At 54.0% G+C, this 21384-nt stretch overlaps 1 protein-coding gene across 3 annotated transcripts in view; it reads right to left on the minus strand.

The window, feature by feature from the left end:
* Window positions 1-21384, minus strand: part of LOC140392072 (interleukin-5 receptor subunit alpha-like) — a 60999-nt gene that overhangs the window by 20862 nt on the left and 18753 nt on the right. For 2 of the 3 annotated variants that reach the window (XM_072477301.1, XM_072477302.1), the window contains exons 3-7: window positions 20813-20967; window positions 20293-20428; window positions 6131-6248; window positions 3283-3464; window positions 1617-1756 (exon numbers count right to left, since the gene is read on the minus strand). In XM_072477301.1, the coding sequence (XP_072333402.1) occupies window positions 1617-1756; window positions 3283-3464; window positions 6131-6248; window positions 20293-20428; window positions 20813-20967 (731 nt within the window). The remainder of the gene's footprint in view (window positions 1-1616; window positions 1757-3282; window positions 3465-6130; window positions 6249-20292; window positions 20429-20812; window positions 20968-21384) is intronic. The other variant, XM_072477303.1, reaches the window with a different exon arrangement.

A 21384-nucleotide genomic window follows, 5' to 3' on the forward strand; every position in this document is an offset into this window, starting at 1 on the left:
GGGGGCGGGATTCACGCCAGTCCCCGGCGATTCTCCAACCCGGCGGGGGGTCGGAGAATCTCGCCCCTGGTCTCCTAAATTAAGGAAAGGTGTCAATGAGTTGGAGGTGGTTCAGAGGAGGTTCACTAGGTTGATATCTGGAATGAGCTGGTTGTCTTATGAAGAACAGTCTGGGCTTGTTTCCACTGAGGTTTAAAAGAGCGTGGGGCGACATAATTGAAGTAAATAAGATGCTGAATGGTATTGCCAATGTGGGCATGGAAAGGATGCTCCCTGCTGTGGATGAGCCCCGAGCTAGGGGGAATTGTTTTAAAATTAAGGGTTTCCCTTGTGGGACAGAAACAAGGAGAATGTTTTTCTCTCAGAGGATTGGGCAACATTGGAACTCCCGGCCTCAGAAGGCAGAGGAGGCGGGGCCATTGAATGTTTTTAAGATCAAGGTGGATAGATTCTTGTGAGGCAAGGGGATCAAAGGTTATCGGGGAAAATGGGAATGTGGAATTTGAAACACAAACAGATTAGCCAGGAGCAGACTCCAAGGCCTAATTCTACTCCTACTTTATGTATGTTCTCGGTTGATCCCTTTCCTTTGGGAAGAGTTTGAGCAGTTCTGGTTGTATTCCCAGAGCCCTGTTAGCTTATTTCCCTCAAATGCTCATCCAATTTCTTTTGAAATCATTCACCATCTCTGCTTCCACCAAATGCATAAGAAGCAAGTTCTGGATCCTTCTCACTCGTGGCGTGATTTTACTTTTTCCCCTGTTGCTGCCGCCCCGTTTGTGCTGGAAAACAGGGCAGTAGCAAGCAGACGTCTAGACCCACAGGTCTATTACAGGAGCAGGAAGGCACCTGTTAAAATGTTCTCGCGGATGAAAACGTACTTGTGTGTCACCGATGTGACAGGCCTGATTCTTCGTCAAAATTCATTACCCTCTTCTAAGTCACGACTATTGCCGTGAAACGCAATGTTTTTTGAAATTATTTTGTCCCAACGTAACCCACAGAACCTCCGACTCCAAAGGGCCAACTGTCACTTGTTCTTACGTTTTGCTTTCACAGAGTGCTGACCTTTGATTTCCTTCTCTGTTGATTATTCTTTTTGTCAATTATATATGTACTGTGTACGTTCCCTTGGCCGCAGAAAAATACTTTATACTGTACTTCAGTACATGTGACAATAAATCAAATCAAATCAAATAATTGTTTGCACTGCCTCTGTCTGGACTGTTCTCTAGCTTCCAGACATGGGTCTCTTTTCTGGAGGGTTTGTGGAGGATCTCTTTATTTAGGGGGTCTCTGTGGGGGGGTCTCTTTATTTAGGGGGTCTCTGTGGGGGGGTCTCTATATTTAGGGGGTCTCTGTGGGGGGTCTCTTTATTTAGGGGGTCTCTGTGGGGGGGTCTCTTTATTTAGGGAGTCTCTGTGGGGGGGTCTCTTTATTTAGGGAGTCTCTGTGGGGGGTCTCTTTATTTAGGGGGTCTCTGTGGGAGGGTCTCTTTATTTAGGGGGTCTCTGTGGAGGGTCCCTTTATTTAGGAGTCGCTATCTGGACAGTGGACTGGAGAATCACGTGGGCCCGGGGAATATGCCGCCCCAAAGATGCATATTATACTCTTACCTTTGGGGTGGGGTCGCTCCAGTCTGTGAGGTTTATCTCATAGGTGTAACAACTGTCCGAATAATGCATTTTTGGGAGTTTCCATTCCACTTCGTTGGTGTCTTTATTTATTGTAATATTTATTGGTGTGTCAAGTTTATCTGGAACAAGAGAATTCAGCACACGCGTTGAGATTGAGATGGTTGAAAGAGAGTGAATTCAGTTCTGAAGTTGTAAGTGCTTAGGAGACCCATTCGTGTTTGCAGCCTGAAGTTCTGTCCAGACAAAGCAGCTGTCCGGCTTTCTGGAAATGGCTGTGGAAGGCAAGATCTAGAAGTCCTGCCCCTGAACGCTGCCCCCCCAGAGGGGGAGGGATGCACTGTGCACAACTGCGGTTCACGGGGACAACTGCGCTAGCCTCATCCTATTGGCTAATGGGATGTCCAAAGCACCACTTGTGCAATTTAAACCTGGTAGGAGGAAGTCTAAAGTTAGCAGAATTAATTGAAGAGATAGGTCGCCCTTTCGGAGAGGTAGCGTACCCTTTTGGATATGGCGCTATTTGCGATGTTGCTCGATGGATAAATATTAAGCAAGACACCAGGGATATCTTTCCTGCTCGTCTTTAAAATCCTGCTGGTGGTTTTTTATACATCCACCTGCGGAGGCTTCCAGAGCCCTGGTTTAACATCGCTTCTGCGAGGCAGCAGTGCGACACTCCCTCAGTGACGCTTGTGCTCAATACTGAGTGTCAGATTTGAACACACAGGTCTGTGTTTAGAGATAAAAGTGCTGCCAGCTGAACCACCGATGACAGCAATATCATAGCTCCGCTTGAGCAACTTTTCATGACCACAATTTACATTGTGTGCCCACATCACTACGGGCATATTTTGTGTGTTTACCTACACCATGGAAGTTCCAGCACCTGATCGACTTTGGGGTTTAACCTCAGAGACCACATGCATACCTAAACCTCTTGCACCCTTCTACTGTGTAAGGTAACCAATTCATAAGATATTTCAAAAAGTCTAACCATCTTCATGGGTCATGACTGCTTCTTCAGCCTGGATCATCATGCTAAGGCACAGTTAACCCTTGCGGAGGCTGTTATGCCTCCCAGTCCCTTGTGGGACAAGGACGCTGGGAAGTCCAAGATTTGGGAATCATCTAGACTAGGATCTGCCTCCATGGCCTCGTCAGGAGTGGCCAGAACCGACAGCCCTTAAAAATGTCAGAAAGGAATTCCCAACTAAAATCGGGATCTGGAATCTCCTTCCTTGTCACCTTTCTTCCCAGAGCTGTTCGGCTGGCCCTTGCTGGAGTGGTCGCCCCCGTTTATCTCTCCCAGGTATGGTTGTAGAACAACGCTGAAGATGCTTGTTCAGATATAGACTGACCCACTGGGTATTAATCAATATTTATGGGCTTTGCTTCGGGGATAATAAGTAGGATGATATTGTTTACACCTTGATTAACAGGATTCAACCACATTTCAAAAGTACTGAATGTAAAGAAAGAGAGAGAGAAAGAGAGAAAAAGAAAGAAAAAATAACGAGAAAGAGAGAAAAAGAATGAAAGACAAAGTAAGAGAAAGAAAGAAAAAAATAAAGAGAAAGAGAGAAAAAGAATGAAAGAGAAAGTGAAAGAAAGGAAGGAAGAAAGAAAGAAATAATTTGTGACTTACAATAGAAAGCTGGAATAATATTTCTGCAGTACGGTAACTTTGTCCTGTTGCTTGATTCACTGACACAAATGTTGAGCTTTGAAACTAAGTTCTTTTCATATTTGTGGCCACGACAGGCAACGTTCCCCTGCTCATCCCGCTGATAATTTGTACAGTTGTTTATATCATTTGCATTTTCCATCCTTGGAAAAAAAAGCATTAAAGCAGTAAATTCTTCTGAACAATAACTGATTGATGGAGAGGCAGACAGACAAATGAACAAGAAGATAAATGGATGGACAAAAATAGGGGCTTGATCTTAAAACCAGTTTCAGGGCCCAAATTGGAGGCGAGGATGACTTTTGGTGCCATTGGCCCCTGTGCCAGTTCTCTGCCAGTGACCCCGGGCCATTTTCAATGAGGGTGGCTCAGAGTCGGAACAGCTGCCAGCTGGGAAATGATGGAGAGCCAATTAAGACCCATTATTGTTAATTATAGATTCTCTTATGATCCCGTTGCCACGCTGACTGCAGCTTGCACTGCGGGCAGCTCACGTATCTAGGTCAACGTGGTGAGTTCAGAATAGGAACTGGATGGAGGTGGTTTCATGATGGATTACAGAAGTGACAACCACCCCCCCAGAACCATAATGGTCATCAGGCCACATTATGGTGAGTTGCTGCTCCAAGATCGGGACCAGGCATTTGTGACCTTTTCAAAAAGAGAACTTCCTCCGCTTGTCCCTCACATTCTTCCGCCTCAGCCGGCACAGCAGCTAATCACCGAGTGCTGGAGGACCGACCAATGGTCATCCCTGATTGGATGGTAACCCCGCCCCCTGGCCTTTAATAGGCTGAAGATTTGAAAATCCACCTGGGTGTCAGTGTGATATGATGGGCGGGATTCTCCGTTTTCAAGTATGTCTCGACGCCAACGTTGGACTTTTACGACAGAAAATCAGTCCGTGCCTGGACTGATACTGCTACTGGTGAGGGGCTGGCACTGGTGCCGCGTGGAACACAATCGATTCCAATGTAAAACGGTGCGGGATTCGCTGGGTCCGTGATTGACACTCGAGACGCTGACAAGCTGCAGCCGCACCTGCACATTACACGCCCCACACACACTTATCCCAGCCAAAAAGATGACACTGGTCGTGCTGGAGCGTGCCCATACAGCTGATGGGTCACCTGGGGCCAAAAGGCACCCGTGGCACAAGGTTCAAAGTGGGCTGTTAGCGGTGTGCGCAGCTGCATGGCTGCCTTACCGGCTGCGGCAATGGTGATCCATGCCCATCCACCCTGACCCCACAGCCCACTTCCTGGCCTCCCCCCACTACTCCCCCCACTCCCCACACTGGAAGAAGCCCCCCAGCCAGCGGAACAACTGTCAGCAAGCTATACCGATGTTGGATACCTTCCGTACTCCCTCTCTCTCGCTCAGCAACCGCTACACCGGTTTCACGATTCTTAAAAGCACAAGTGAACCACACCATCAGGAACTTGGCCCACCAAAGGCGGAGAACCGTGCAAACCTCGGAGAATACTGGGTTGGGTCCGCTAGTGAAATGCAAACGGTATCTACTGTACGTGCGGAGTGAAATGCGTCGACACAGTTTTTGAGGTGATGGAGAATCGCGATTTGGCGTCAAATTGGCGCCTGCCACAATTTTGGTGTCGGGAGCTATTCTCCCCCCAATCACATTTCCCGACTTTGCCGTTTGCTAACGGAGAATCCTGCCCGATGTATCTGTCCCTTTAAGAGAGCATCCACTGTCAATCACTACCACCTCGACAGGATGTGATACATGACTCCCATGACTTGTGTTCAATTTCCAGCAGCAGATGGTAGGAGTCTCCTCGCTAACAACATTTAGGGCAGCACGGTAGCATTGTGGATAGCACAATAGTGCTATCACAGTAGTGGATAGTGCTTCACAGCTCCAGGATCCCAGGTTCGATTCCTGCTTGGGTCACTGTCTGTGCGGAGACTGCACAGCCTCCCGTGTGTGCGTGGGTTTCCTCCGGGTGCTCCGGTTTCCTCCCACAGTCCAAAGATGTGCAGGTTAGATGGATTGGCCATGATAAATTGCCCTTAGTGTCCAAGATTGCCCTTAGGGTTGGGTGGGATTACTGGGTTATGGGGATAGGGTGGAGGTGTTGACCTTGGGTGCTCTTTCCAAGTGCCGGTGCAGACTCGATGGGCCGAATGGCCTCCTTCTGCACTGTAAATTCTATGATTTGTATGTAGTCCTATGTTCAAACAAAGATCCCACATCATTGTTCCGCAAACTCTTGTCATGAGGTTGGAACACTTATATCGAATTGAAGATCAGAACCAAAAGATAAGAATTTGATGAAATGTTGATCGGATGCAGCGAGAATGGGCGGGATATTTGCCGCTCCTGCACACAGCGGGACTGAAAGTTCCCACAAGTTCCCACCTGAAGTCAATGGATCTCTTGCTGGTCTGTCAAAGCTTTTGTTTCCCCCTTGCGACAGTTCTCGCGGTAGGCAGGACTAGAGGGCATCAATAAAACTTAATCATCAAGAAATCCAATAGGGGATTGAGAAGAAACGTCTTCACCCAGAGAGTGGTGAGAATGTGGAGCTCACCCCCCGCGGGTGAAGTGAATTTTATGGATGGATTTAAGGGGAAACTGGACAAGTAAATATGGGAGAAGAGAATAGAGGGTTACAACGGTAGATAGGGATGAGGAAAATTGGGAGGAGATTTGAGTGGAGCAAAAAGCACAGCCGTGGACTGTTTGGGAAGGACAGCGTGTTTCTGTGCCGGAGAGCCCACACAATCTTGGGGATTTACGGACAATAAAAACAACAGATAAAGCCAGACGGAAGTATACACTCACCTGTAAGACAAAAAGTGTTCCGCATCCTGTGGAGCATTTTCAGTAATGTTCCAAGTGCAGTTCATGTAATTGTCATCAAAAATACACGTGAGATTGTCTACTGGGGCAAATGAATCACCTGTGTGCACAAAATGAATAGAAACTTAATATGCAAATAATTCTGTGGAATAGATGCAAATTTTTATGCAAAATCATATTTATTGGCCACCATAATAATTTGGGGTTTGCAAATTACCAGCGCTCACACGTGTATCATTCTTGCTGAGTTAAGGAAATACAATATTGTACATTGACCTGGATTTCAGATTTTGGGCTGGATCTACCGGTGGCGTTGCACCTGAAAAGCAGCGCGGTGCAGCGCGGTGCAGCGCGGTGCAGCGCGGTGCAGCGCAACCAGTGGATGCTGGGAGATCCTGCTTCCAGGATCACCATGCCTTGTGAGAACTAACGTGATCTCGTGAGCGGTCGCAATGTGACTCCCGCCCGTTGTGGGCAGCATCACTTTCAGGCAAATCTACACATGAGAGTGAGATGGCTAGTCCCACTCTAATATGCATTCCCGAGATCTAACCAAGGTGTGGCATCTAACTCCCTCACCTTGGAGAGCTCGGGCAAATGCCATTCAGTGCTGATCTCCACAAACGTAACCAGCCGGAACAACAGTTGTGGGGGTCTCCCGGGGAATTGGAGGACCCCAGGTGGTACCCTGGCATAGCTGGTACCCCCTGGCACTGCCCAGCTGGCAGCAGAGATTGGACTGCACAGGTGTGGCAGGGGCTCCGGGGTCCTCCTTATAGTGTGTTGGAGCTTGGGAGAGGGGGTTTCAGGGGCTCGAGAGATCGGGGGGATGTCACAAATCTCTCGCTGCAGAGGAGTTCCGGCGAGCTGATCTCCTCAGTGCAGGAAATAGGACTAAGTGTGGCCTCGTCGGGGAGTTCCCCCGCTGAGGCCCCCAATCTATCAGGATAGGTGTTAGACAGCGGGGTGTTTCTTAGCATTCCTGTTGTGTTATGTACTTTGGAATAACACAAGCTGCCACCTGATGCAGTTTTGAGTAAAAGATGCTCCAGACTTTGAAGTGACTTCAATGTGTTTTATTGAACTATTAGCACAGTTCTCAATGAGTTCGACTCTCTGCTAATCTAAATGTAGTAACTCGGTCTAACTGAACCAGCCTTGCTCTGAGCCACGTGCTGGGGTGTGATGCTGAGGATACACCCTGTCTCACTCTGTAGATGTTGGTCTGTGGAAAGAGGCGGGGTGTGAGTGCCTCATCCCTTTCATAGTGAGATACCACCCCTGAGTGTCCTGACTGCTCATTGGCCGTGTCCTATTCTATGTGTTCATTAGCTGCATGTTTGCATATCATGACATCTTCCCTTTTTTTATGTTTTGTTGGCGTATGTGAATGTATTTACATGTGAATGAGTGTCTAACGTGACTGACGGAGGACAACAGAACAGAGCAAACAAAACAAACGTTCACAAGTCCAGTCTCTGAGGCCTGCGTCTGATCCTGGTCGACCGGCGGAGAGGTGGCGGAGGGAACGACGGCACCTTGACAGGCGGGATGGAAGCCTGAATTTTCCATTGTGCCGGTACACATTCGCTGGTCATCACGGATCTTGCTGAGTTGAACTAACTAGATTGAACAAACTCCTGGTATCATGTTGTGTTACGTAATTTGGAATAACACAAGCTGCCACTTGATGCAGTTTTGAGTAAAAGATGCTCCAGACTTTGAAGTGAGTTCAATGTGTTTTATTGAACTATTAGTACAGTTCTCAATGAGTTCGACTCTCTGCTAATCTAAATGTAGTAACTCAGTCTAACAGAACCAGCCTTGCTCTAAGCCACGTGCTGGGGTGTGATGCTGAGGATACACCCTGTCTCACTCTGTAGATGTTGGTCTGTGGAAAGAGGCGGGGTGTGAGTGCCTCATCCCTTTTATAGTGAGATACCACCCCTGAGTGTCCTGACTGCTCATTGGCCGTGTCCTATTCTATGTGTTCATTAGCTGCATGTTTGCATATCATGACAATTCTGAGCGCCGGGAAACAGCCGGCTAATCTTGCATGCTTTAGGTCTCTATCCCCATTCTGGTAGATTGCACTCTTTGTTTTGGTCAGATATAGTGTGGTTGCTTAACTTGACCATTTTATCTCAAAGGCTTTTTACAAACATGTGGGGCGAAATTCTCCATTATCGGCGGAAAGTCCGCCGATCGGCGCAAAAAACGGCGCAAATCCCACTTGCGTCACGTCATAAAAATGGGCCGATATTCTGCGGCCCGAAATGGGCTAGCAGCGACGTAACGGGATCCGCGCTTGCGCAGTGGTTCACGCCGTGCAGCGTCATACGCGCTGCATGGCGTGACGGCTCATAAGGCCGCGCAGCTCCCCCCCACCCGACCGGAACAGCCGACCGCAACACCCGACTTGATGGCTGGCCGTCGCTCAGCCCCGAGGTTCGAGTCACGCGATGTGGAGGCGCTTCTGGATGCGGTGGAGCAGAGGAGGGACGCCCTGTATCCCGGGCACGGCCGCAGAGTTGCCCCACGCCACAGCCGGCGTCTGTGGAGGGAGGTGGCAGAGGCCGTCACCGCTGTGGCCCTAACACCACGGACAGGCACCCAGTGCCACAAGAAGGTGAACGACCTCGTCAGAGCAGGCAGGGTGAGCCTCCCCCATATCCCCCATATCCCCCCTCCCCCAAATCCCCCCCTCCCCCATATCCCCCCCCCCATATCCCCCATATTCCCCCCTCCCCCATATCCCCACTCCCCCATATCCCCATATCCCCCCCTCCCCCATATCCCCCATATTCCCCCCTCCCCCATATCCCCCATATCCCCCCCTCCCCCATATCCCCCCTCCCCCATATCCCCCCTCCCCATATCCCCATATTCCCCCCTCCCCCATATCCCCCATATCCCCCTCCCCCATATCCCCCATATACCCCCCTCCCCCATATCCCCCCTCCCCCATATCCCCCCTCCCCATATCCCCCATATTCCCCCCTCCCCCATATTCCCCCCTCCCCCATATCCCCCCTCCCCCATATCCCCCATATCCCCCCTCCCCCATATCCCCCATATTCCCCCTCCCCCATATCCCCCATATCCCCCCTCCCCCATATCCCCCATATTCCCCCCTCCCCCATATCCCCCTCCCCCATATCCCCCATATTCCCCCCTCCCCCATATCCCCCATATCCCCCCTCCCCCATATTCCCCCCTCCCCCATATCCCCCATATCCCCCCTCCCCCATATCCCCCATATCCCCCCTCCCCCTTATCCCCCCTCCCCCATATCCCCCATATCCCCCGCTCCCCCATATCCCCCATATCCCCCCCTCCCCCATATCCCCCCTCCCCCATATCCCCCATATCCCCAAGTGAATCCAGCCCTAACCTTAACCTCTGCAATGCACGCGCAACCGATGGCGTGCATTCATATACCTGCCTAACACTGTTGCCTTTTACCCCTGCCACCCCCCCCCCCCCAGGAGAAGCGCGCACACAACAATAGGGAGCATGTGAGGACTGGAGGAGGGCCCGCTGATGAGAGGCCACTGACCGTACACGAGGAAAGGGCCCTGGAACTGGCTGGCGGACCTGAGGACCGGGAGGTTGCTGATGCAGAGGTCGGGGCCCCACGAGCAAGTGAGCCACCAACAGCCCGTCCCCATATCCCCCCTCCCCTATATCCCCCTCCCCCGTATCACCTGATCACTGCCTGATGTCCAACCATGCATGCTTCATTGTGTATCGCAGGACCAAACGTCCAGGCACCCATCCCCGCAGATGCAGACCGCCCGCAGGATGCCCCTCGGAGACCACAGGAGACGGAGAGACCCGAACCCTCCAGCATGCGACGCCCGCGGGATGCCCCTCGGAGACCACGGGAGACGGAGAGACCTGGACCCTCCAGCATGCGACGCCCGCAGGATGCCCCTCGGAGACCACGGGAGACGGAGAGACCCGAACCCTCCAGCATGCGACGCCCGCTGGATGCCCCTCGGAGACCACGGGAGACGGAGAGACCCGGACCCTCCAGCATGCGACGCCCGCAGGATGCCCCTCGCACACCACGGGAGACGGAGAGACCTGGAGCAACAGGGAGACGACACCCCCGTCACGTGCGGGAGCGACCACCCAGCGATGAGGGAGGCAGCCACAGGCCCCCGTCACATCCGAGCCAGGACACCACTACCCAGGACACCACTACCCAGGACACCCCTACCCGGGACACCACTACCCGGGACAGCACTACCCGGGACAGCACTACCCGGGACAGCACTACCCGGGACACCCCTACCCGGGAAGACGAAATACCGGACAGTGACTCAGAGTGGATGGGTGGAGACGAACCCCCACCCCAAAGTGCCATGGACTCAGAGTGGGACGAAGAGCACGACACAACGCCACTGCTGTCACCAACACCCTCCACCATCGCAGAAACACTCACCACGGTTGGGCACTTTAGTGATGAGGCGTCTGGTACACTCACTGGTGCGCACAACACAGCCGTCCCGGTACAGCAGGTGGAGGCAGGAGCAGCAGAGGGACCGGGCGGTCGGAGGGCAGCCCAGGCCAAGCGAACATCTGCTGCCCAGATGGATCCCGGGTTCCTGCAGTTACCACACCCACACATAGATCCGATGCAACCACTGACACGGAGACGAGCGAATAGGGTGACGGGTGGCTTGCGGCGGCTGCGGTCGCAGGTGGAGGAGTCCACCCGCGTCCAGGAGCTGGGAGTGGTCCCGGTCATGCGTGCCACCCAGGCTGACACCGCACGGGTGGCGTCCGCGGTGGAGGCAATGGGTGCGACGGTGTCAGACATGGGGAACGGTTTGCGAGGCCTGGGGCCTTCCGTGCAGGCGGCGTCTGTGGGCCAGGAAATGGCTGCCCTCTCACAGGAGGCCATGAGCCAGTGCCAGCGCCAGATGGCAGAGGCGCTCAACGCCATAGCCCAGTCTCAGCACGCCATAGCCCAGTCTCAGCAGGCCATGGCCCAGTCTCAGCAGGCCATGGCCCCGTCTCAGCAGGCCATAGCCCAGTCTCTGCAGGCCATGGCCCAGTCTCTGCAGGCCATGGCCCAGTCTCAGCAGGCCATCGCTGAGGGCATCGGCGCCAGTGGCCATGTGCGAGCTGGCGTCGCACTGTCGCAGACAGGGTTCGACAACCCCCTGGGCTCCATGGCTGCAAACCTGCAGACCCCTGTCGATACCAGCACGGGCCTCCAGGACTGGCAGCGCCAGATGTCGGGGGCGCGTCGGATGGCCAGTCCGTTCGCATCCCCCACCCATGTAGAGGCCTGGGGGCCATCGGGCACCCCGAGGGAGGAGGAGGTGGTGTGGTCCGTCCTGGCTCCCTCTGTAGGGGAGGTCCCGGTACACCGCGACACCTCGGACTCCCCCCCTTCCGTCCCAGGTGCATCGGGTGGGCAACGGGCAGGACAGGCTGGCAGCTCGCCATCCCAGTCACCCGGGCCGCAGCCTGGCCCATCTAGGCCAGGACGCCCCAGGAAACGGCCGCCAAAGGGATCCAGTGTCAGAGGGCAGGAATCACAGGAGTCCACCTCCAGTTCTGCTGGACCGTCTGGGGAACCACGTAGACGTAGTCAAAGGGCCCGTAAGGCCAAACAATTAGGCACTGAGTAAGTTGGCACGGGTGCAGGGCACAGATGAGCTTTAGGCGCTAGGGCACGTGCATGAACTCCTTTGGTTATTAAAGTCACTGTTACACCTACCGAAGCTGCCTTTGTGCTCTGTCCAAAGTGTGCGGGGGTGTCATGTACGTTGAGCGCAAGTGTGTGTGTGAGGGGTGGTCTTACCTCAGCCCCAGGTGAGTCTGCCCCCTTCCCCCTGGGCCGCCATCAACATCCCCCGGGCAGAGGACGGGACCGTGCGCTGCAGTGTCACAGCCGCATGCAGGGATGGTCCGGGTGGATGGTGGTACTGTGGCCATGGGTCAGACATAGTCCAACGATGTAGAGCCAGGAGCTCATCGCAGGGCGGGTTGTCATCATTCTCCATGGCCTGCGATAGACACGCGTCCACCCGCAACTGGGTGAGCCCGGCCCGTTGTGCCGCCGGTGGATCGGCAATTGGGGGTGGGGGGGTGGTGTGCATGCGGGTGGGGTGTGTGGGGTTGGGGAGGGGGGTGAGGGTGCTGGGTGGGTGGATGGGTGGGGTGTGTGGGTGGTCGGCTGTTGTCATGGTGTGCGGTCTGTGGCCATACTACCCGATTCCCACGCCCATCTAGTCAGTGAAGCGGGCGTCTATCAGTCTGTCCCGTGCCCGCTGGGCCAGCCGGTAACGGTGGACAGCCACCCGTCTGTGTCTACCCCGTCTGCCCTGATCATTGCCCCCATCCCCCTCATCTGGGGAGGACTGGGCCTCTTCCTGCTGCTCCTCCACTCCGCCCTCCTCTGCCTGCGGCACATCGCCCCTCTGCTGGGCTATGTTGTGCAGGACGCAGCACACCACAATGATGCGGCCGACCCTATCTGACCGATACTGGAGGGCGCCCCCAGAGAGGTCCAGGCACCTGAAACGCATCTTCAGCACGCCAAAGCACCTCTCGATCACTCCCCTTGTCGCTACATGGGCATCATTGTAGCGGTTCTCCGCCTCATTGCGTGGCCTCCGTATAGGCGTCATCAGCCACGATCGCAATGGGTAGCCCCTGTCGCCCAGCAACCAGCCCCTCAGCCGGGGATGGCGTCCCTCGTACATGCCGGGGATGGATGACCGCGACAACACGAATGAGTCGTGTACACTGCCTGGGTGACGGGCGCAGACGTGCAGGATCATCATGCGGTGGTCGCAGACCACCTGTACGTTCATTGAATAGGTCCCCTTCCTATTAGTGAACACGGCCCTGTTCTCTGCAGGTGGCCGCACGGCGACGTGCATCCCATCGATCGCGCCCTGGACCATGGGGAACCCGGCAACGGCAGAGAAGCCCACGGCCCGGGCATCTTGGCTGGCCCGGTCCACGGGGAAGCGGATGTAGCGGTGCGCCATGGCATAAAGGGCATCTGTCACTGCCCGGATGCACCGGTGCACCGATGTCTGCGATATGCCGGACAGGTCCCCACTCGGTGCCTGGAATGACCCCGTTGCATAAAAGTTCAGGGCCACCGTAACCTTGACGGACACGGGGAGAGGGTGTCCCCCGCCAGTGCCACGCGGTGACAGGTGTGCCAGCAGGTGGCAGATGTGTGCCACGGTTTCCCGGCTCATCCGGAGTCTCCTCCTGCATTCCCGGTCCGTGAGGTCCTGGTATGACTGCCGGGGCCGGTACACACGGGGCGCCCTCGGGTGCCTCCGTTGCCGTGGGGCCACGACGTCCTCCTCCCCCTCCTCGTCCTGTCGGTCAGGTGTCCCTCCAGCCTGGGCGGCTGCCGCCTGCCCCTCTGCAGCAGCCTGCGCCGCCTCTCTGGCACGCTCCTCCTCCTCCTCCTCCTCCTCATCCAGGGCAACATAGACATGAGCGGCTGCCACCACGGCGGCCAACATCGCTGGATGGTCTGAAAACATGACGGCCTGGTGGGGGGGAGGGGAACGACGACATGTCATCATTGCCCATATCCCCTCCTCCCCCCAGCCAGGTGGCATGGACCGCATGGGTCCAACTGTTGGAGGCTGGCACCTGGCCAGGTGGACCAACTCATTTGCCCTCCCATCACCCGCCCCAGCACGGACCCCCCCCAACCCCCAACCTCCACCCCGGCACGGACCCCCCCCCCAACCTCCACCCCGGCACGGACCCCCTCCCCAACCCCCAACCTCCACCCCGGCACGGACCCCCCCCCCAACCTCCACCCCGGCACGGACCCCCTCCCCAACCTCCACCCCAGCACGGACCCCCCCCCAACCCCCAACCTCCATCCCGGCACGGACCCCCCCCCAACCTCCACCCCGGCACGGACCCCCTCCCCAACCTCCACCCCAGCACGGACCCCCCCCCCCCAACCCCCAACCTCCACCCCGGCACGGACCCCCTCCCCAACCTCCACCCCGGCACGGACCCCCTCCCCAACCTCCACCCCAGCACGGACCCCCCCCAACCCCCAACCTCCACCCTGGCACGGACCCCCTCCCCAACCTCCACCCCGGCACGGACCCCCTCCCCAACCCCCAACCTCCACCCCGGCACGGACCCCCCCCCCCAACCTCCACCCCGGCACGGACCCCCTCCCCAACCCCCAACCTCCACCCCAGCACGGACCCCCCCCCCAACCTCCACCCCGGCACGGACCCCCTCCCCAACCCCCAACCTCCACCCCGGCACGGACCCCCCCCCAACCTCCACCCCGGCACGGACCCCCTCCCGGCACTCCCCCGGAGCCCAACCTACTCTAACCCCCACCCCCCCCCCCCTCCCCCCCCCCCGGCCGCACACACACACACACAAGCCGAGACACACCTCTCCTCACGCAATCAGTCTGCGGCCACGCCATTTCCTGCCCAGAGCCAACCCCCCAGACCGTCACTCACCTCCTCGCTGGTCGGCGTGAGCCTGGAGCACCGGGTCACGCCGATGAAAAGGAGGTTTGATTCACGTCGACGTGAACGGTCATCACGTCGACGGGACTTCGGCCCATCCGGAAGGGAGAATATCGGCAGGCCGAAAATCGGCTGCCTTGCGCAGACCCGTGACATTCTCCGCGGCAGCGGCGCCATTAACGCCCCGCCGACTTTTCTCCCTTCGGAGACTTCGGCGGGGGCGGGGGCGGGATTCACGGCGGCCAACGGCCATTCTCCAACCCGGCGGGGGGTCGGAGAATGACGCCCGTGTTCTGTAACAAAGTCACCATTTTGTACAAACATGTGATCAGAAAAGAAGCTAAGTTGAGGCTGCCAGCCATTTATAACAAGCCAATTTAATATAGTAACTGTGAAGTAGTCACCCACTCGCAACAGCTGATTGTATTCGAAGAAAAGACTTTAATTAACCTGCGATTGAAAAGTAAAGAATTAATAATCAAATAGTTAATAAGAGCTGGATTATATTTATTTCTGTATTTCCTGCGAATATTCCTTTGTTAGGATCTAAGTTTGAAACTTAGGTTTGCTGTAACAGACGTTGTGAAAAAGGAACCTGAACTGCCTGGTATTGACCCCAAGCCAGAACACATCAACCTTGTCTGGTCTGATGAATGGAACACTTGTGAGGCATTAAGTCAAGAATACGGGCGGGATTCTCCGACCAGCGACGCCGGAATTGCGAATCGCGATCGGACGGAGAATCAGGCATCAACCGGAAATTCAGGTCGCCCAATGGAGCGCCTTGGTCCGGTGCCTCGATGGCAACATGAATGCTGTCCATGCCTCATGGGCAGGCAAAGCGCACAGTAGCATTCGTTAACATATCATTGCCGGGCCTGACCCGGTAGTCTCCGGACTCCCACAATTCTCCGCATCCGCCGGACAGTAGTTACACTGGCGCGGTTCATTGTGATATTTAAAAATGAGGACCGGGCGCATGGCTGCTGAGCGAGAGAAGGTAGGAAAAGACTACAACGGCGCAATGGTGGGGTGTCTGCCAGGGCCGGGTAGGGAGTAGCAGGTGGCCATCAGGAGATGGGCCATAGGTTTGGGGTGTCCACTCCGGGGCTGGGATGTCCGGGCATGGACCACTATTGCGATGTGCCGCAAGGTAGCCATTTAGCTGTACACTCCACCGACTGCTCACTGTGTCCCGTAAATGTGCAGAGCGCCACTGGCCGTATGGGTAGCCTCCACCCCCCAGGCCACCTCGCTAGGAACCCCCAGATCTCAGCCGATCCATCAACGGGATGGACATTGTCCAGCGCAGCCAGCTGCCCACCAGGTGTTGACATTCCACAGTGGGCACTGCCCCCTGAAAAGGGAGCAGGGGTAGCGCAGAGCACAGCCCAAATAGCAGACGCACGCACCAAGGCCTGTGGCACCCACCCTGGCACACTGCCGCTCCCAGTGCAGCTGCCTCAACAGTGACTCTATCAGCTAGCCCACCCAGCAGGACCACCAGCCTCCAGCAAGCCCCGCCTGCCCACTGCGTCCCTGCCCCATCCACCTGGATAGGTAGGCACAAACCATGCATCGCACATGGGATCCACGGCACATTACAGCTACAGTCCCAACAGGTGTCCACCCTTCTCGTGCAGCCCATCCATGGGCCCTGCCTGTATGCTTGCGATCAAGCAGGGCGCTGGTCAGTGGCAAACAGTGGCCAACCCCACCCCCTAAACAAGGTGTCACCCTGCTGGTGGGGTATCACACGGCCCTTCCACAGTAGACCCCACAGGAGACCCCACAGGAGAGCGCACAACAGGGGCCGTAGCGCATATTGCTGGCATGGGTAGCGCTAACCACCACCGGTACCCCTGCCAGCAGGGATAGGTGGCAAGGTTGGAGGAACCCTCAGTGCCAGGTATTGGTGGGGGTCAGGGGTGTGTTGCAGAAGGCAACGTGTCGGGGGGGGTACCGCCGGGGGTTGGATTTGGAGAGAGGAGGGAGACATGAGGGGGCAGAGGCTGCAGTGCAAGCCAGGGCGACCATGCAGCCTGTTGGGCGTGGGTGGGTACGGGTGTACGCACCATGCTAACATATTGCCCGTTACCCCCTGTAGACAATGTACTTCGGAGTCCAGCCAGGAATGGTTGTCATCTGCCGTTTCAACGCCCTCTGGGGAGGGTGTTGGGAGAAGGGGGTGCGACCCGGAAAATCCCACGGGGGAGCAAAATTGCGCTGCGGTTGGGGGTGGGTGCTGAATGGCTTTGCAGGATTGAGGGGGGGGCCAAGCTGCCGGACCTCGCTATCTGGCCGCCTGGTCAAAATAGAATCCCTAGGGCATCCCTTGTAATCCTCACCGTGCAGAAATTTGCATGTCTGAGGATTGGGAATGGCTTCCTGATTTACGTTCCCAGTGTTCCCACAAATGAGGTGCAGTTCATCCCCGGTGGAGACTATGGGGCTGGATTCTCCAACGAAAGAGAAAATGCTGGAAAATCTCAGCAAGTCTGGCAGCATCTGTCGGGAGAGTAAAGAGCTAATGTTTTGAGTCCGATGACTCTTTTCTCACCCTACAGGTGCTGCCAGACTTGCTGGGATTTTCCAGCATTTTATCTTTCGTTTCAGATTCCAGCATCCTCAGTAATTTGTATTTATCCAGGGCTGGATTCTCTGTTTGGGTGACGACATGCTGACGCCGGCGTGGGCGTTTTATGCCTGAAGAAATGGCGCAAAACCTCCACCGATCCTCCGCCTGGTAGGGGGCCAGCAGGCACGCAGCGTAAAGCCCCTGGCTGCAGCTGCGGATATGACCGGAGAGTTGCCAGCTCCGCGGGCGTGCATACGCTCAGCGGCGGCCTGCAGCGGCCGCACCGTGCAACATGGCGCCAGCCCCGCGTGGACCCGGCCTGCCAAATAGTGCCCACCCTTTGGCCAGGCTCGCCACCCCCGGACCACCCCCCCACCAGTGCGCCCCAGCCAAGGCCCCCCCTGCCCGCGGATCGGCTTTCCCCCAACTGTCCGCATCCGCCACGCCAGGTTACCAAGAGAAAATAGCATGAGTGACCCATGCCGTCGGGGACACAGCCCATCGGGGGTGGAGCATCGAGGGAGGGCCTCAGATGGCGGTCCTGAGGCCTCCCCGAAGGCATGCGGCGGGAACGCCATTTTGGAGGGGGCGGAGCATTTCAAAAGCGCCGCCACCCCCAATTTCGGCACCAACGGGGATTCTCCGGCCAATCACCGATCGCGATTTGACGTCGGAGACTGGAGAACCCCGCCCACGGTCTTCCAAACGGACTGTCCTGTCTCTTTTTTGTTTAACGTGAAATTAAACTCCGCTGGTGCCCTAATAAGTACTCTATAATTAATTGGGTCGCCCTCCCCAGTCTGCCATACCTGAGTAGCAAAAGCAGGAAGCAGATTATTATCTGAATGGCTATAGATTGAGAGAGGGGAATATGCGAAGAGACCAACGTGGGAGCAAACATTCCGGCATTGCGGTTAAGAGAGTCAACCTTGATTTTTATGCTCAAGTTTTGAAATGGGACTTAAATCCTTCAAACGTCTGACTCAGAGCTGAGAGTGCTACCACATATCGCCAAATGTCAGGTAGTTCTCCAGCAGATTTCCCTTCCACAGAGGCTCCAAGGACAATCTTAGCTGCCCTCTCTCAACCTATAGCCATTCAAATAATAATCTGCCGTCCTGTTTTTTTGCTACTCAGGTATGGCAGACTGGAGAGGGCGACCCCAGAAGAAATGAGGAAGGTTCCGAGTGTGGAGAAGGCTGGGGTGAATGCTTTCCTCGGTACACGGAGCTGTGACCAAATATTGTTTAAAAAAAACAATAAAATATAAAGCATCCCTTCAGCCCTCTCACCCCTCACACCCTGTCAAGTCCCAAACATGGCTGATGTCCTATAAATGCCAACCCATGCCACATTATGCCCAGTAAAAAAAAACATGGCCCCTCATTTCCTCCATGTTAAGCTATGCTTCTGTACCCATCCTTCATGTCCCTCATGTGCCAACACATGCCCTCCGTCTACTATCCTTTAACCTTACACTTACCATGCCAACTCACTCAGTACCTGCCTGGGCAGATCTCAGGACCCATGCACAGATGAGGTACAACAAAGTTCCAAGTTTATGCAGACTTTATTTTTGTTTAAATGTTCTCATTCCTAAAAAAACACTTACTACATTATATTCCTTCAACTACATAACGCCTTATAGCAACAAGCATTTCATTCAAATGTACAATATATTTCTTATAGCAACAAGCATTGGAATTCATATGCCTACTTTAAAGTGTCCATAACCACTTGTAGCTGTCAATCAAACTGTGAAGGGGCAGGTACTCAACCAATGGTCGTGAATTCAGTCATGTAGCACCAATCCAGTAATGGATACCATCAGGCCTATGTGAACAGTCAATGTGAAACAGCAAACACTGATTTGTTCGAAACACTGCAGGCCTTTTTTTCAAAGATTTAAAGGGTAGGGGTTTTAAATGCCCTGACAACTTGACAGCTCCAGGTGTTTTTGACAAGCCCTCTTGACAGTTTTGACAGTTGATTTTTACAGGTCTGTTGAGTTCTAATGAGCTTGAGAGTTAATGAGTGTATTCACTTTTTATACATAATCATGCCCACTTTTAACACTTTAAAAGGACACCTGACCCCCCCCTCCCCCCCCCCCCCACCTCCAAATGGCACCTGACCTCCCCCAAAGGTGTCCCGGACCAAAAGGTTACCGGTATCTCTGTAAATGAATGCACAAAGGTCAGACCTGTTCTGAGCAGGTCCATTCTGCGCACTGGGTATCACTGCTGGGCAACCAAAAGTTGACTTCAATGGAGGCAGCAGATGATTTGACTGGCCAGCTGACTCCGTAAACCACGCATGCACAAACCACAAACTTGCCTACATTCCCACAAAAATGGGAAATGTCGCGTTCGGGCGGGACTTACGTTTTTTGTGTGTTTCTGCCACTTTCTGCCATGATGAAGAGGCTCTCCGACGAGGAGAAATCTGAGTCGCAGTCTTTCAGGGAGTATTAAACCGAGACCCCGTGTGCCCCCTCAGTGGCACTATTCCAAAGAAGATATCCCTGGTGTCCTGGCCAATTTTCAACCCTCAATCAATGTCATAAAGAAGATTTATCTGCTCACGTCACATTTAGTTTGTGAGTTGCCTGTGTACAAATCGATTGCCGTGTTTCCGACAGTGACCTGCACTTCAAAAAGTGCTTCATTGGCTGAAAAGCACGTTGAGATGGCGGAGGTTGTGAAAAGTGCTGTATGAATGGAAGTCTTTCTTTCTTCCACATTTGGGCACTGTACCTGAGGGAAGATCTATTGTTTATTGCCAGTTTCTTAGCTGGAGCTTGTGTCAAGTAGGCGCAGTGTTAGTTTAAGGGATGCAGGCTGACACTTGTGTTGATTAAGCAGGATGGATATTGTGCGCTGCCTGAGCCAACACTTAGAGGCGTGTGATGTCCATGCCCTGTCCTCCTGCAGTTATGGGCTATGATCGGATGTCCAGGGCAATAGATAATAGTTTGCACAGTTGAGATGAGATATGTTTCTGACCATTTTCGCTGCCAGTGTGCAAAGCGTCTAATTCAATGAACCATTAAAGTAGCAACGTACGTGATGGATGAAAAATCGTTTCAGTCCAATTGCTCGATATCTCCTCATTCGCTTGATAAAGTTGAATTTGAACAAATATCCCTCTGTCGAGTTCCACGTCTAGCTTCACTTCATGAGTTTGAATGAGCATTGCGTTCTAAATTGACAAAAACGAAACGTCTTGAAACTTCGACACAACAATGTCAATATTTAATTTGTGACCGATAAAGACAAGTGAGAAAGGAACAGGAGGATATGCTGATGGGGGTCAGATAAAGACAGATGAGAGAGGAAGCTCGCGTGTGGCATAAATGCCAGCATTTATCAGTTGGGTCAAATGACCTGATTCTGTGCGTGGACTCAATGCAAAACTGGCTACTTTTCAAATTAAGAAAATGGAGTATAAAACAAATCATGAGCTAAATACCCCACTAAGCCGTTGAGAAAGATGCAAATATACAAAAGTCCAACCATTTGACTGTGGCAAAATTCTAAAGTAGAATAATCTTATTTTAAAGACTCAGAGATTGGATAAATTCACCTCATCATGCTTTTCAGGATCCTTTGAACCCAGGTATCTGTGGTTGAAGTGGTAGTAGATACCATTTGTGCATGTGCAGTTTCCACTCCAGGAAACAATGTATTCACCTAAGCGCCCAGGGGCGATCTTAATATCCGTGGGTGGATTCATCCTAACTTTGAGAAATAATAATGTAAGCAGAGTTAATAAGTTAAGGTGTATTGCTCATAAACTGAAGATATACATGCCTTTAACTTGACCTACTATTGGAACTCCCAAAAAGCAGTAAAAGCATGCTGATTTTAACATTGGAAGTCAGGCATCATTTAAAATGGGAATCCCATTTGCTGCAGCCCACTTATTTATTATGAAAGTTAACATTACCACAGAGCAGGTGGAACCTCTAGTCTCCTTATGGTTTTCTCCGTGGCAATGCCTTGGCCAATCAGAATTGACCTGTCAACCAATCAGCGCCTTTGTTCTCCTGCAGCATAAATTGCTGTGAGTAGGGCAGCACGGTGGCGCAGTGGTTAGCCCTGCTGTCTCACGGCGCCAAGGTCCCAGATTCGATCCCGGCTCTGGGTCACTGTTCG

The sequence above is a fragment of the Scyliorhinus torazame genome, chromosome 15 (genome assembly GCF_047496885.1).
Source record: "Scyliorhinus torazame isolate Kashiwa2021f chromosome 15, sScyTor2.1, whole genome shotgun sequence".
Classification (NCBI taxonomy): Eukaryota; Metazoa; Chordata; class Chondrichthyes; order Carcharhiniformes; family Scyliorhinidae; genus Scyliorhinus; species Scyliorhinus torazame.